The sequence below is a fragment of the Bos javanicus genome, chromosome 5, assembly GCF_032452875.1.
Source record: "Bos javanicus breed banteng chromosome 5, ARS-OSU_banteng_1.0, whole genome shotgun sequence".
Lineage (NCBI taxonomy): Eukaryota > Metazoa > Chordata > Mammalia > Artiodactyla > Bovidae > Bos > Bos javanicus.
The window spans coordinates 20,000,001-20,013,275 of record NC_083872.1 but is presented as its reverse complement, the minus strand read 5'-3'; the positions used below and the strand labels follow the sequence as shown (position 1 = coordinate 20,013,275).

At 38.4% G+C, this 13,275-nt stretch overlaps 1 protein-coding gene across 6 annotated transcripts in view; it reads left to right on the top strand.

The window, feature by feature from the left end:
* The window catches only part of ATP2B1 (ATPase plasma membrane Ca2+ transporting 1), a 133,388-nt gene that overhangs the window by 110,929 nt on the left and 9,184 nt on the right, over positions 1-13,275 (top strand). For 3 of the 6 annotated variants that reach the window (XM_061415715.1, XM_061415716.1, XM_061415717.1), the window contains exons 16-21: positions 5,988-6,179; positions 6,417-6,630; positions 7,060-7,271; positions 8,692-8,799; positions 10,714-10,896; positions 11,285-11,371. In XM_061415715.1, the coding sequence (XP_061271699.1) occupies positions 5,988-6,179; positions 6,417-6,630; positions 7,060-7,271; positions 8,692-8,799; positions 10,714-10,896; positions 11,285-11,371 (996 nt within the window). Of the gene's footprint in view, positions 1-5,987; positions 6,180-6,416; positions 6,631-7,059; positions 7,272-8,691; positions 8,800-10,713; positions 10,897-11,284; positions 11,439-13,275 lie in introns of all 6 variants that reach the window. The other 3 variants (XM_061415718.1, XM_061415719.1, XM_061415720.1) reach the window with 2 other exon arrangements.

Genomic DNA, 13,275 nt, shown 5'->3' with positions numbered 1-13,275 from the left:
CGCATGAGGTGGCCAAAGTACTGGAGTTTCAGCTTCAGCATCATTCCCTCCAAAGAAATCCCAGGGCTGATCTCCTTCAAAATGGACTGGTTGGATCTCCTTGCAGTCCAAGGGACTCTCAAGAGTCTACTCGAACACCACAGTTCAAAAGCATCAATTCTTTGGCACTCAGTCTTCTTCACAGTCCAACTCTCACATCTGTACATGACCACTGGAAAAACCATAGCCTTGACTAGACCGACCTTTGTTGGCAAAGTAATGTCTCTGCTTTTGAATATGCTATCTAGGTTGGTCATAACTTTCCTTCCAAGGAGTAAGCATCTTTTCATTTCATGGCTGCAGTCACCATCTGCAGTGATTTTGGAGCCCAGAAAAATAAAGTCTGACACTGTTTCCACTGTTTCCCCATCTATTTCCCATGAAGTTAAATTCAAGTAAACCTTAATCCCCAATCTGTAAGCCAAAAGACACACCCAGAGGTGGCAGGACAGCTCTAAGGCACTGTCAAAAGAGGGAGGGGTGGGTGGTTCCCCAACGATTGGGATGATCCTCCCACTCATTAGCATATGAGTTCACCCCGACAGCAAAACCTAGCCAGGCTGCATTCCATGGCCCCAGCCCTTGTCCTCGGCAATGGCCCACACCCTGAAGAATGGCTTCTCTCTGAATCCTAACAGATCCACCTCTTACTTCTCAGTTTGTCTCTCAATGAATTTTTGCAATGAGACAGAGCCTGAGCTTCATGGGTTTTGGCCGGGCTTGAGTCCCAGGATTGAGAGAGCTGAAGGACAGGAGGAAAAAGCAGTGGGAAAAACGTGCCAAGGGATCCCCTTCGTAGCCTGCCAGAAAGCCTGCTAAATTCCTGACCTGTGCTCACAGTTTTCATTGGCCTGATCCTTGGCACAGAGAAGAGTAAGGACAGAAGAACCCCCACCGGCTTGGGTAACAGCTACTGGGGCTCAGCAGATAGCGCCTTTGGGACATGCTGAGGAGTAGCCTCTCCAGAGTCCCTCAATTGCACCCAGTGCCTCCCGCCTGTTTGCGGGGGTTCAAGAAGATGAGAAACGAGAGATTGTCAAGAAATTAAGATTTTGTTAAGCATGTCCCTCCAGCCATAGGAGCGAGGACCTCCTGCCTTAACCAGAGGTCTTATGGAATCTGAGACGGAGACGCGTGAGCTTTCTGCTGGGTTCGTTTTTCACTGTCCTGGTTTCCAGCACGATGGGCCTCTTGTCAGTTCCCTTGCTCTGGGTTTTCTTCACGTTCTGCTTCTACCATGGGAGCTTTCACTGAGTTGGGCTCCTGCTGTGCTTGGCTTCCTCCTAGCAGGGCCCACTCCGTGGTTGTTTCAGCCAGGTTAAATCCGAGTCATGGCACCATAGATGTCAGGCGAGTGTCCGCTCCTCGATTCTGTCTTGTCACAACAAAGATTTGGAGCAACGGACATTAAAGCCCCCCTCGGCGTGTCACAGCTCTTGGGTCTTAGACAGACCGTGTTATAGCTCTCAGGTCTCAAACAGACCGTGTTATAGCTGTTAGACAAGTCAGTGTTACAGCTCTATTTTATTTACATAATAGCAGGAAAATCCGTCTTCAAGGTGTGAGGGCATGTCGAGCCAAAGACTTGAAGAGAAGAGCACCCCAGTGTGCAGGGGTGGGGGGGGCGGGGAAGCGCGAGCCCTTTGGCTCCTCTTTTTATATGTTTTTTCTCCCCTGGGCCTGCCCTATGCAAATTGGGCTTAGCCAGGAGTGCTGATTATTCTACCTGAAGTCCTCACTCCGGTCCTCGGACCTTCCTTTGACCTTCTTCTCTTCTATTTTCGAGGGCTTTTCCCTTCCTTTTAGCCACCGCCATTTTGGACTCCTGTTTTCTAGTCTAACTATCTAATGCCATGATGTATTAATATTTCTGAAACCAGGTATGCATCTGTAGTAATAAAATCTTCCCTAAGGTAGTTAAAATATCTTAATTTAAAATACTTTCAAACTTTGGGTTAATAAACATTTGTTTCTTCTCCAAACATTAAGAAGCTGTTCCCAGTATTCTGGTCCAGAGGTGAGTAGTTGCTGCCTCCTAAAGGTTCAGCACATAAGGGAGTAAATCAATGAAGCACAGTGGCAACAATGAAGGAGTACACACAGCCCAGGGAGTGCCTCCAGGAAGAAGTCCTATACTCTGCCTCTAGAGGCTAAGAGAGGTTTTCTGAAAGAGGTGACATTCGAACTGAGGAAGGGAGAAAAGTACTGCCAAGAGACTCCCAAGAATTACAAGTAGCCTGACTTCCCTAGAAGAGGGTGTGGTGTTGATGGGTACTAGATGTGAGGATCAGAAGGGCCTTGGCTATGAAGCTGAGCAATTTGTTCTTTTATCCTGTAGATCAGCAGTTCCCAAGCAGACTTCTGATGTCTGATGACTCTTCGCAGCCCTATGGACTGTAGCCTGCCAGGCTCCTCTGTCCATGGGATTCTCCAGGCAACAATACTGAAGTGGGTTGCCAGTAGTATTCTTGATATTGGCAACCCTCTCCAGGGAATCTTCCCAACCTAGGGACTGAACCCAGGTCTCCTACATTGTCAGGCAGGTTCTTTACCACTGAGCCACCTGGAAAACCCCAGCATACAGCTTTAAGAAGCTCATAAAAAAGCTGTTTTAAACTCTTTTTGATAGAAAGTTTCCCAAGCTTGTTTCACAATGGAACTAGTTTTTATTTGGACACCAATTAACATCTTAAAGTTACTTTTTAAATTTCAAAAGATTTTGAACTGGGGAGTGTGAGATTTGCATTTGCTAAAGATGGAGAATGATTAGAGGCAGGGAAATGTGTTGGGTTTAGATGTGTTAAGTATGTTGCACATTAAAAGTAAAATATTCAGATTAGGAGCTAGAAACCAAAATTTTAAATTAAGATTGCTCCTTCATGAACTATTTCAAGAAAAGCTTGATTTGGACTTTGTTTTTGTGTTTATCAAAACAATATTACATAGCTTTTAAAAAGTCAGACAGTTGTATAAGACTTGATAAACTATATCCCCTACCACATATCATTTCTTACAGCTCATTTTTTGACTAAAGAAAAGCAACTATTTTCGCTGTTTCTTTTCCTTAGTTGTTTGCCTCCATGTATCTAAATAGCACAATAACAAGGATTTTTTAAATTTGTTTAATAAAAAGCATCTGTTGATGACTTTTCATTTAGGGAGGTAAGGATTTAGCACTTTGATAGACACACACAGAGACATTTATAAGCTTTCATGCACACTTTCTATCCTGTCTTCTTCCATCAGAGTTAGAGATCAGTCAGTATACCATCCTTATTGTGATTGGTTATAGTGATTGGAAATGCTATTCCAAGCTGAGCCATGTGGTCGCTGATAATTACTATTACTTCCTTGCATGACTTTTTGTATTCACTGTACATTTTCTTTTTCAATTCACCTTTTAATCTTTATTTATTTGTTTATTTTCTTATTTTTTTTTAATGTTCTTAACACTAATTCATCAGCATCTTCTCCTTTCATTATTTCAGAGGTGTCAGGCAGTTTTACCATTCTGCCTTCTAACAAGTACCTCTCCCAGATCTTTTGACATGCTTTAATCTGAACTGTTTGCTCAGCCTGCTGCACAGCTGTCTCTTCTTTCTCCATACCTAAGAATTTCCTTTACCCCTGTATTATGTTGCATTTGAATTTCTTAGATTTGATGTAATTTTGTTTTTAAAACAATTTTTATTGAAGTGTAGTTGATTTATGAAGTTGTGTGATGTCATCATCTTTTTTGGTTTACTCTCTCATATAGTAAAGCCATCTCCAATAGATTCCTGAGAAAAAGGATTCATGAAAGTTAAACTTTTTCGTAACTTTTATGAGTGAAATCTCTCTTTCTTCAAAGACTCCTCCTTGATGCTTCATCCTGCTTGGTATAAAAATCTAGATCGAAAAGCACTTCACTCAGAATTTTGGATTTGTACCTTCATTGTTATTACGTATCATTTTGAATTTTGAACCTCCTTTTGTTTTTCTTTCCATTTTGGTGGTATGTAAGTCTTTCCTTTGTTCTCATTCCTTTGAAATGGCATGATGTTTTGTCTCAGGGCAACTTTTTTCTATGAAAACTCATTGTCTTCAATTTTGTGAAATTTTCTTATACTCATCTTATTTCTTCTCCACTGCTTATTCTTTGTGGATTTGTCCCCCTGATTTTTTAACCTCGTGGGCTTGCTTTATTTTGTCTTTTTTTTTTTTTTTCCCTATCTGCCATACTTTTATCATCTTGCAGGAGTGCAGGAGTATTTCCTCAGCTTCTGTTGTATTTTCATATCTGTAATCATATATTTAATTTCCAAAAGTTGTTTTTGGATCTCTGAGTTCTTGTTTCATTGCTGGGCCTTTTGTCATTCTAAGGATTTGATTTTTTTTTTTTTTTATGTCTCCGTTGACTGGTGAGTTCTTTACCACTAACACCACCTGGGAAACCCGGATTTTTTTTGTTTTTAATCAGCTTTTGTTTCTCTGTAGAGTCTATATCTCTATCTCCCTTTAATTTAGTCTGTGTCTTTCAGGTTAGTGCTTTCATCACATGTCAAAGTGATGATTGGTTGTTGCTGCATATTTTTACCAGTAGGAAGCTGGAGAGCCTGAGGCCTCTACATACGCCTTATCAACCAGAAGCTTCCCAGTAAAGTGATCTGGCTTGGCCATTTCACTTTCTTAGGGTGCCGTGAATTTTCAGTATCTTTCGGTCTCATCTCCTAGGATGATCAGATTTTCAGGAAGGAGTTTTCATATCTGCTGCCTACAGGGCACTGTCGATTTCTGGGAAACAAGCAGGAGAAGAAGAGTACTGTACTCAGCAGTGCATAGTACCCTTGAGTCTGGAGTTTGCCGTTGGACCCTCTTTGGTCAGTTAGCAGGCAGTCTCCTGCCAGGCCAGGGAGTAGCAAAGTGCCCAGTTGTGTGACTTAGGGAGGGCCTCTGGGGCCCCAGTTGCCTTTTCTTTTAATTTTGTTATTAAAATGTAACACATACAGAAAAGTTTCTCTGTCATAAGTATGCACTGAATGGATTACCCCAAGTCAACAGACCTGTTCTGTGCAAGGCAAGAAATATGTTCTGTATTCACATATTCCTCACCCACACTCTCTTCTAATTACTGCTATGTCTCTCCACAGAGATAACCAGTATTCTGAAGATTCCCTTTGTCTGTTTTTATACTTTGTACATTAGGATTATATGTTACATGTTATTTTTGAGTCCATCTTCCTTTATGCATTATTATTGTGAAATTCATCTGCATGGTTGCATAGAGCTGTGGTTCACTCATTTTTATTAATCCACAACTTATTCATCCATCCCGTTCCCCTGTTGAGAGACCCTGTTATTTTAGTGCGGACCTTCTAAGTACTTCTTCAGTGTCTTCAGTAAACGTAAGAATTTCTCCTGTTTTTATTCATGCCTTCACCTCTTCATCCGGTGCTGCAAGTCCTGAGCCTTACTTAGAAGAGTCCTGGGGTGCAGAAAGGCTGCTACTCTGCTCTCCCTACTGTTGCTTTAGGGTTCAGCTTTCTGGGTCTGTGAGTTTCTTAACTATTTAGTTATCTGCTTTCCAGCCTCTTACGATGTATCTCTTTTCCCACTAACTTTTAGCCTTTGTGAGTTTTTATTTTTTAATTTAAAAAAATCTTTTATGTGACTTTTGGAAGGAACTTGGGGTAGTACCTGTGTCCATTTCTCTCTCTCCTTTTTTTAACCCAAGTTGAGCTTTATTATAAATGTCTCATTTATTATTTTCAATTTCTACTGAGATGAATGTCTTTCTGGGAGATAGTATCTTAGACTTAACTATATTACCCCCTTTTACAGTAAATGTAAGTCAATAATTATTAAGTATAATAGTAAATTTTTATTTGTAAAATACATATTATCCTTTCAAATATTTAAAAGTTGTGTTTTAAACATTCAGTCTAATTCACAGAAATTTTCTTTAATAGGGTATCGCTGGAACTGATGTAGCTAAAGAAGCATCTGATATTATTCTCACGGATGACAATTTTACAAGCATTGTTAAAGCAGTTATGTGGGGACGAAATGTCTATGACAGCATCTCAAAATTCCTTCAGTTCCAGCTTACCGTTAATGTAGTAGCTGTGATTGTTGCTTTCACGGGTGCCTGTATTACTCAGGTAGGTTGACAATTTGTTTATTAAAACTTGCTTATTTTAGAGCACAAATGTATAGAACCTGCCTTTTTAAAATATTTAAGTATTTAAATAAGTTCAAGCTTAGCATTTTAGGTTAATTAATATAGAAATGTAATTTTTAACTCCTGTACTTTAAGTTTTTAAATAGAAGTGGCTTTCTGGGAATTGCTGAATCCCTGGAAAGTTGTGAGTGTCTATTAAGAAACCTGTCTTTTCTAGGACTCGCCACTTAAGGCTGTGCAGATGCTATGGGTAAATCTCATCATGGACACGCTTGCTTCCCTGGCTCTGGCGACCGAACCCCCCACTGAATCTCTCTTGCTTCGGAAACCGTATGGTAGAAATAAGCCTCTCATCTCACGCACAATGATGAAGAATATTTTGGGTCATGCATTCTATCAGCTTGTCGTAGTCTTCACACTCTTGTTTGCCGGTAAGAATTCAACGCCCAGTAAAGCTTCGGTTGTTTTGGTTCTGAGCTTATATTGCAGATTTTTCAAGAATGTATGTTATTTTTCTTTCTGGCTCCCCATTGATCTTTAATTTCTTCTGTCAGTGGATGCTTAGTACATTTTGAGAGGCAGTGTGATAGTAGTGGGAAGTAGAGTCCTGATTTCTTATCCTTGGCCCTACCACTAACTTAGATGTGATCTTGAACATGTCATCACAGTTCAGGGGAGCTTCAGTCTCCTTCCATATAAAATAAGAGAGTGGTACTGGAGGATCCCAGGTCCCTCACGACTCTTTCTGTGCTGCTGTTTGAGAGCAAAGAACGGTCTGGCTAGGTTTTATTGCATGCTTCCTTAAAATGTTCAGTTATTTTGTATGATAATTACAAAGCAATAATTTTTCATTCTTTCAGGAGAAAAGTTTTTTGATATTGATAGCGGAAGAAACGCTCCTTTGCATGCTCCTCCATCGGAACATTATACTATTGTTTTTAATACCTTTGTACTGATGCAACTTTTCAACGAAATAAATGCACGGAAAATTCACGGTGAAAGAAATGTGTTTGAAGGAATCTTTAATAATGCCATCTTCTGCACAATTGTTTTAGGCACTTTTGTGGTACAGGTGGGTAATTGTAAAAGAGAGTTTCAAATATGATTATTGTGTGGAGATCTTAGGTAAGCAGGTGGCTTATTCCAGAAATTACTTGACCTCAATGTGTGGGCCTTCTGTGTATGGCCTTGATGACATCAAAGAAGAATTTTAAATATCACAACTCAAGTGAAAATCTGCCCCGTCCTGAAGTTCTCCATGTGAATGAGTATATTAAACTAGGACACCTTCAGTTGCACTACTGCTTCTGTGGCTGTGACACTGCTCACAGCAGTGTTTGCTCACGCTCACTGTTTCTGATTATTTATTCTACATTGCTTTTATGAAAACTGTTACAATGTTGATCTTATTTAAGGCCAGTCTTACAGCTAACCACTTCTTAGTCTACCTAGAGTGATCCCTTAATTGCTTCTAGCAATTAATAGCAGTTGTATTTCTACAGTTGAGTTCATTATTAAGTAATAATAGGTTTTGAAATAAGTATTTTAAAATCCACATGATTCTAAATGACTGCATCCTGAGTTGGTTATATGCCAGTTTTATATTTTGTAATATTGTCAAAACAAAGCAGAAGAGAAGTGGAGGATGGGGTATGAACAGTGAGGTTGAGAAGGAATAGAAAGGACCGAATTTTGCCATTTTTTATAAAGACCATAATAAGGGCAAACTAAGCATCGCTTTACGTATGGTAAATTTTATGTAATTGTGTATTATACATTTGTTTTATACCACCTTGGATTCTGTGGTACTCTTCTATGCAAACGACTGTTAATAGCAGAATCTGGAATCAGAGCAGGTGGGTGAGTGGTGCGTGATCACATCAGGTCAGTAAACACAGTAAGATTTAAAAAGTGAGCTTTCAAGGATAGAATCAGACAGTGACGGTGCTAGTTTCAAAATGAAGATCTAAGAATTTTGAAGCATTTATTCATTCTATGCCTTGGGCACTGTGGATTCTGAAACCCAAAACTCTCAACTTAATTATTTCTCTGCAGACTGTTTCTGTTTTAGCTTTCAGTTTTTCTGTCAACTTGAGAGGAACTGTTGTTTGCTTAGTTGTTGTATAGTTTCTGGAAGTATTTTATTTAAAAGAAATCATTGTTCTTGATACACTAAAATGTTAGTTCCTACTTACTATCAAAGTTAGGTTTATTTTATCTGTTTTTAATATATGAGGATTGCAAAAACATAACTTCTTGTCTCTCTACCAAGCAAGTCTGATAACACTTAGTTGCTGGCATAGACTGATATGCCCAGGACAACTGATGGAAGTAAGGTCATTCTTCAGTGCCTTTGTGCTACTCAAAGCATGTCTGGATCAGCTATTTTGTTTGTTCATTACAAGTCCACAATGAGATATAAGGAGCATATAAGGGTCAGAGTGTAAGTCAGCAACTTCACTAAATAAATTTATTCTTGATTATTCCTCCAGATAATAATTGTGCAGTTTGGTGGAAAACCTTTCAGTTGTTCAGAACTTTCAATAGAACAGTGGCTATGGTCAATATTCCTAGGAATGGGAACGTTACTCTGGGGCCAGGTAAAAAAATCTCATCACTTTTTGTTCAAACCTAAAGTGATTTTTTTTTTTTTTTAATTTCTAGTGTGTATGCTCTTTAATCAGTTCTATAACTTGATTCTAAGTAGTTTTCATTCTGGGTCAAGAAAGGACATTCAGAGATTCTTTTTAATGTAATATTTGCTCTAGTATGTCACTTGGTATTAATTATGATTATGCCTATGCAATAACACTAATTTCTTACATAGGCTTTTAATTTGTTTTTTAGAACAAGTTTTACAACTGTTACTAAAATGATACATTTATAACTGGTCAGAATGCTAATATCTGTATCTTTTGCTCTATGACCTACTTTGCATTTTCAGAATTAATATTTTAATAAAAATATTATATGCTTTAGCCTTTTTATCATTCTGTTATATAATTTCATAAAAATGTAGCATTAAAAAAATCTCGAGTTTCAGTTGATATGACGAATGTTTCCATAAAACTCCTGGTGTCTGGAAAAATAGGCCACAAAATGACATTTTAGATGATTTGAATTGAATGACTTTAACAGTGTACATATAAAATACACTGCCTCAAAAAAGAGATGTCTTCACGATGGGTGGCTGACTTGCAGATGTATGTCATTGTTTCTTAAAAGATAAGTGATAACAGTGTGTGTGTTCATTTTAAGTCTATTACCATCACTAGAAAACTGATAGAGAATCTACTAACATTTTCATAAATGCAGGTTAGCACATGTTACAGTGTGTAGTTGATGTGAACTAATTTATGGTTATTTTGCGAGTCAGACTAAACATTCAGATTGTACTTAACCTTAACTCAATCTTTACATGCTTTTTATCTTTTTCTTTTGTTTCTAGGGTCTGAGCTTTCTCTTCTTACTCATTGTAAAGACCTTTTTTAACAGAGATCTTCTTTTAAGTAGGATCTGTACTAGGTCCACATTTTTCTTTAACTGTTCTAGTTACTTTATAATGTTCCCTCACAGGCAAAGCCAAACCCCCCAGCCTCCCCCGACATCTGGCTATTTTCAAGAAGAGGAAATTGAATATAGTGAACATGCCTAATAGGCACTAGTAACTGTCTTTGGTTGACATTGTCTATTGATTTTTAGGTACCATGGTAGAAAGCACTGATGTGTTAAGTCAGGAAACCTAGGGTCTTAGTCACTCCATGAACAAGTCACTTTCTGTGTCTCTGAACCTGTTTCGTCTCTAAAATGAGGTGGTTGAACTAGAAGTTCTCGGAGCAGTTCTGATACTCACTGCATGCCTGTTTCTCCTAACTTCCTTAAGAAATGGCTGTTAACACTTACAAGTTAATACATATTGGTATTGTTCTATCTTTTATGTCTTCTGGGGCATTTGTTCCTGTTTGGTATCATTCTCAATCAGTGTTAATCCAATTTTAAATAGTTACACTTTATGAAAATAAATACATTGAATAAATCTACTTTCAGTGCAGCCTCGAAGGTTTTCTGAATTTTAGTGTGTTCTTTCTTCATTGAATTCTTAAAGCGCTAATGAAATGTAAACTTCTTTTGCATCCTATAAGATTGATTTTCATTTTATTTGAAATAAATATTAATATGAGTTTAAGTAAGTGTGTGTATATATATATATGTATATCAAGGCATGGTTGGATAATTCATGGTCTTGAATGTCTTAAATAAAATTTGCAAATGTAATCAGGTTATTTTCATTCAGGGAAACTTTTGCCCTTCAAACTTAAATCTTTTGTGTAGCTAACAGAAGAATGTTTTTTGTTCTGAGAAAGAAGGCCTATGATGGACAAGATTTCATTGCTTCATTGGTAAAGCTAGTTGGCTCTTGAGTGCAGCTTTTCATTCCTTTTCTGTATTGAAGTTGATCAGTTTCATTGTATTTTGATATGGTTTGTTTCTAAGTTCTCTCCCCTGTGTTGTAGCTTATTTCAACAATTCCAACTAGCCGTTTAAAATTCCTCAAAGAAGCTGGTCATGGCACACAGAAGGAGGAAATACCCGAGGAGGAGTTAGCGGAGGATGTGGAAGAGATTGATCACGCTGAGCGGGAGTTGCGGCGTGGCCAGATCTTGTGGTTTAGAGGTCTGAACAGAATCCAGACACAGGTATGGGCCTGGTGGAGAGGTAGGAGAGACAATGGGAGCGGGAGCCAAGGGCCTTTGGAGCTGGGGAGGAGGTTTGAATGTGCTCCTTTGCTTCTTTTCTAGCCTCCCCAACCCACAGAACTTACTCTTTTGAAAAATAGTACTGGTGCTTGGAATGAGTGCAAGTTTTAACTGACCACGAAAGAATGTGTCCGTATGCCCCTAAGCTCCTTTTCTCCTAGCTTTTTTTCCACCCCCTTCATCTCCAAATGCTCCTCTTGCCTATTTATCTGCTCTGTAAAAAGTGCCTTTTTCTTTACTTTTTATATGTTGATAGATGGAATGGTCCTTTCTCTTGTTCTCTCTCTCTCTTGCTGAGCAAGCTGTCACAATCTCTGATTCCTTGCAGATGGATGTAGTGAATGCTTTCCAGAGTGGAAGTTCCATTCAGGGGGCACTAAGGCGGCAACCCTCCATCGCCAGCCAGCATCATGATGTAACAAATATTTCTACCCCTACACATGTAGTGTTTTCCTCTTCTACTGCTTCTACTACTGTGGGGTGTGAGTGTGTGTTCCTAAGTGCATGAAATTAACATCTCCTACTTCACACACCTAACGTTTCTCATTTTCTCCTTAATGTTTGAATTCATTGTTCAGGCTTTTCATAAAGCTTTCTTTTCGTAAAGTGGATTGAGACCTCAAAGTGTTGTCCTTGTTGTCGTTTTATTTCTTAGAGGGCTAGATAACAGGTGGAACAATTGCAACCAAAGATCAGACATGAAATCTTTGTCTCTACGCTAACTCTGGTAGTTAATACGGGGAATAAAACTGTAGCTTAGAATTTGTGAAACGACTATAAATTTTTGAGTATATGCCTTTAAACATATTCCATTCTGCATGATTCCCAAAAGCATGTGATTTGAAACTGATCTAACAGAACCAAGAAATTGTGTTTTTAAAGCTGAAAATGAACGTAGTGCCTTGACTTGTATCTTGATCAGTTTAGAAAGTAAGTTGGTACCCTGAAGAAAAGTTCTGAGCGTATACGCAGGTGTTTGCCTTCTTAGACTTCCCTGGTGGCTCAGACGGTAAAGTATCTGCCTCCAATGTGGGAGACCCAGGTTTGATCCCTGGGTCGGCAAGATCCTCTGGAGAAGGAAATGGCAACCCACTCCAGTACTCTTGCCTGGAAAATCCCATAGACAGAGCAGTGTGGTAGGCTACAGTCCATGGGGTCGCAAGGAGTCGGACACGACTGAGTGACTTCACTTCACTCACTTGCCTCCTTAGCCTAGACTTTGTGGGCTTGCTGTGAATTTTTTATTTATTTTGTTTTGTTTTGAAGTGGAAACCCTGTAGAAGCTTCTAAGTTCTTTGGTATTTATGTGAGTTTTTTTTTTTTTTTTTCATTTATACAATCAATTTAAAATTGCTTCCTAGATAAAATATTCTATTGAGTTTTCCAAAGTAGGGAAAATGCACTAAAAATTTTTTTTACTCAATTTTTTTTTTTTTTAAGTTTACTCAGCTCTCCCACCACTGCCCACCTCCCACCTCTTGCAGCAACCATTTGTTTTTTTAATATCTGTGAGCTTGGTTTTGGCGGGGGGGGCATTTAATATGTCACATATACATGTAAGAGAAACCATACGGTATGTGTCTTTCTCTGTCTGATTTATTTCATTTAGGATAATAATACTCTCAGGGTTCATCTGTGTTATCACAAATGTCCAGAATCCCTTCTTTTTTATGGTTAAATACTATTCATGTGTGTGTCCACCATACTTTGTTTATCCATTCATTCATCAGAGAACACTTTGGTTGTTTCCATTTCATCCTAACAGATGTGAAGTAATACCTCGTTGTGATTTTGACTTGCATTTCTGTGATGGTTAGCGATATTGAGCATCTTTTCATGTACCACTTGGCCATTTGTATATATTTTTTGGGAAAATGGCTGTTCAGATCTTTTGACCATATTTGGGGGTTTTGTTATTGATTTGTATAGATTTTGAAATATATATATATTTTGAATATTTGCCCCATATCATATACATAGATTTGCAAATATTTTCTCACATTTTATGAGAACAAAATGTTGCCTTTTCATTTTGGTCATGGTTTTCATTGATGCGTAGAAACTTTTCAGTTTGATGTAATCCCACTTGTTTATTTTTCCTTTTATGCTTTTGGTGTCAGATTCAAAAATTCGTCATCAAAACCTGTGTCAAGAAGCTTAGCATCTATGTTTTTTCTAGGAGCTTTATGGTTTCCATGTCTCATGTTAAAGTCGTTATAATTCTGAGTGCATTTTTGTGTGTGATGTAAGATATTGGTCCAGTGTCGTTCTTTTGCATGTGATTGTCCCACTTTCCTAACACCATCTGTTGAAGAGACT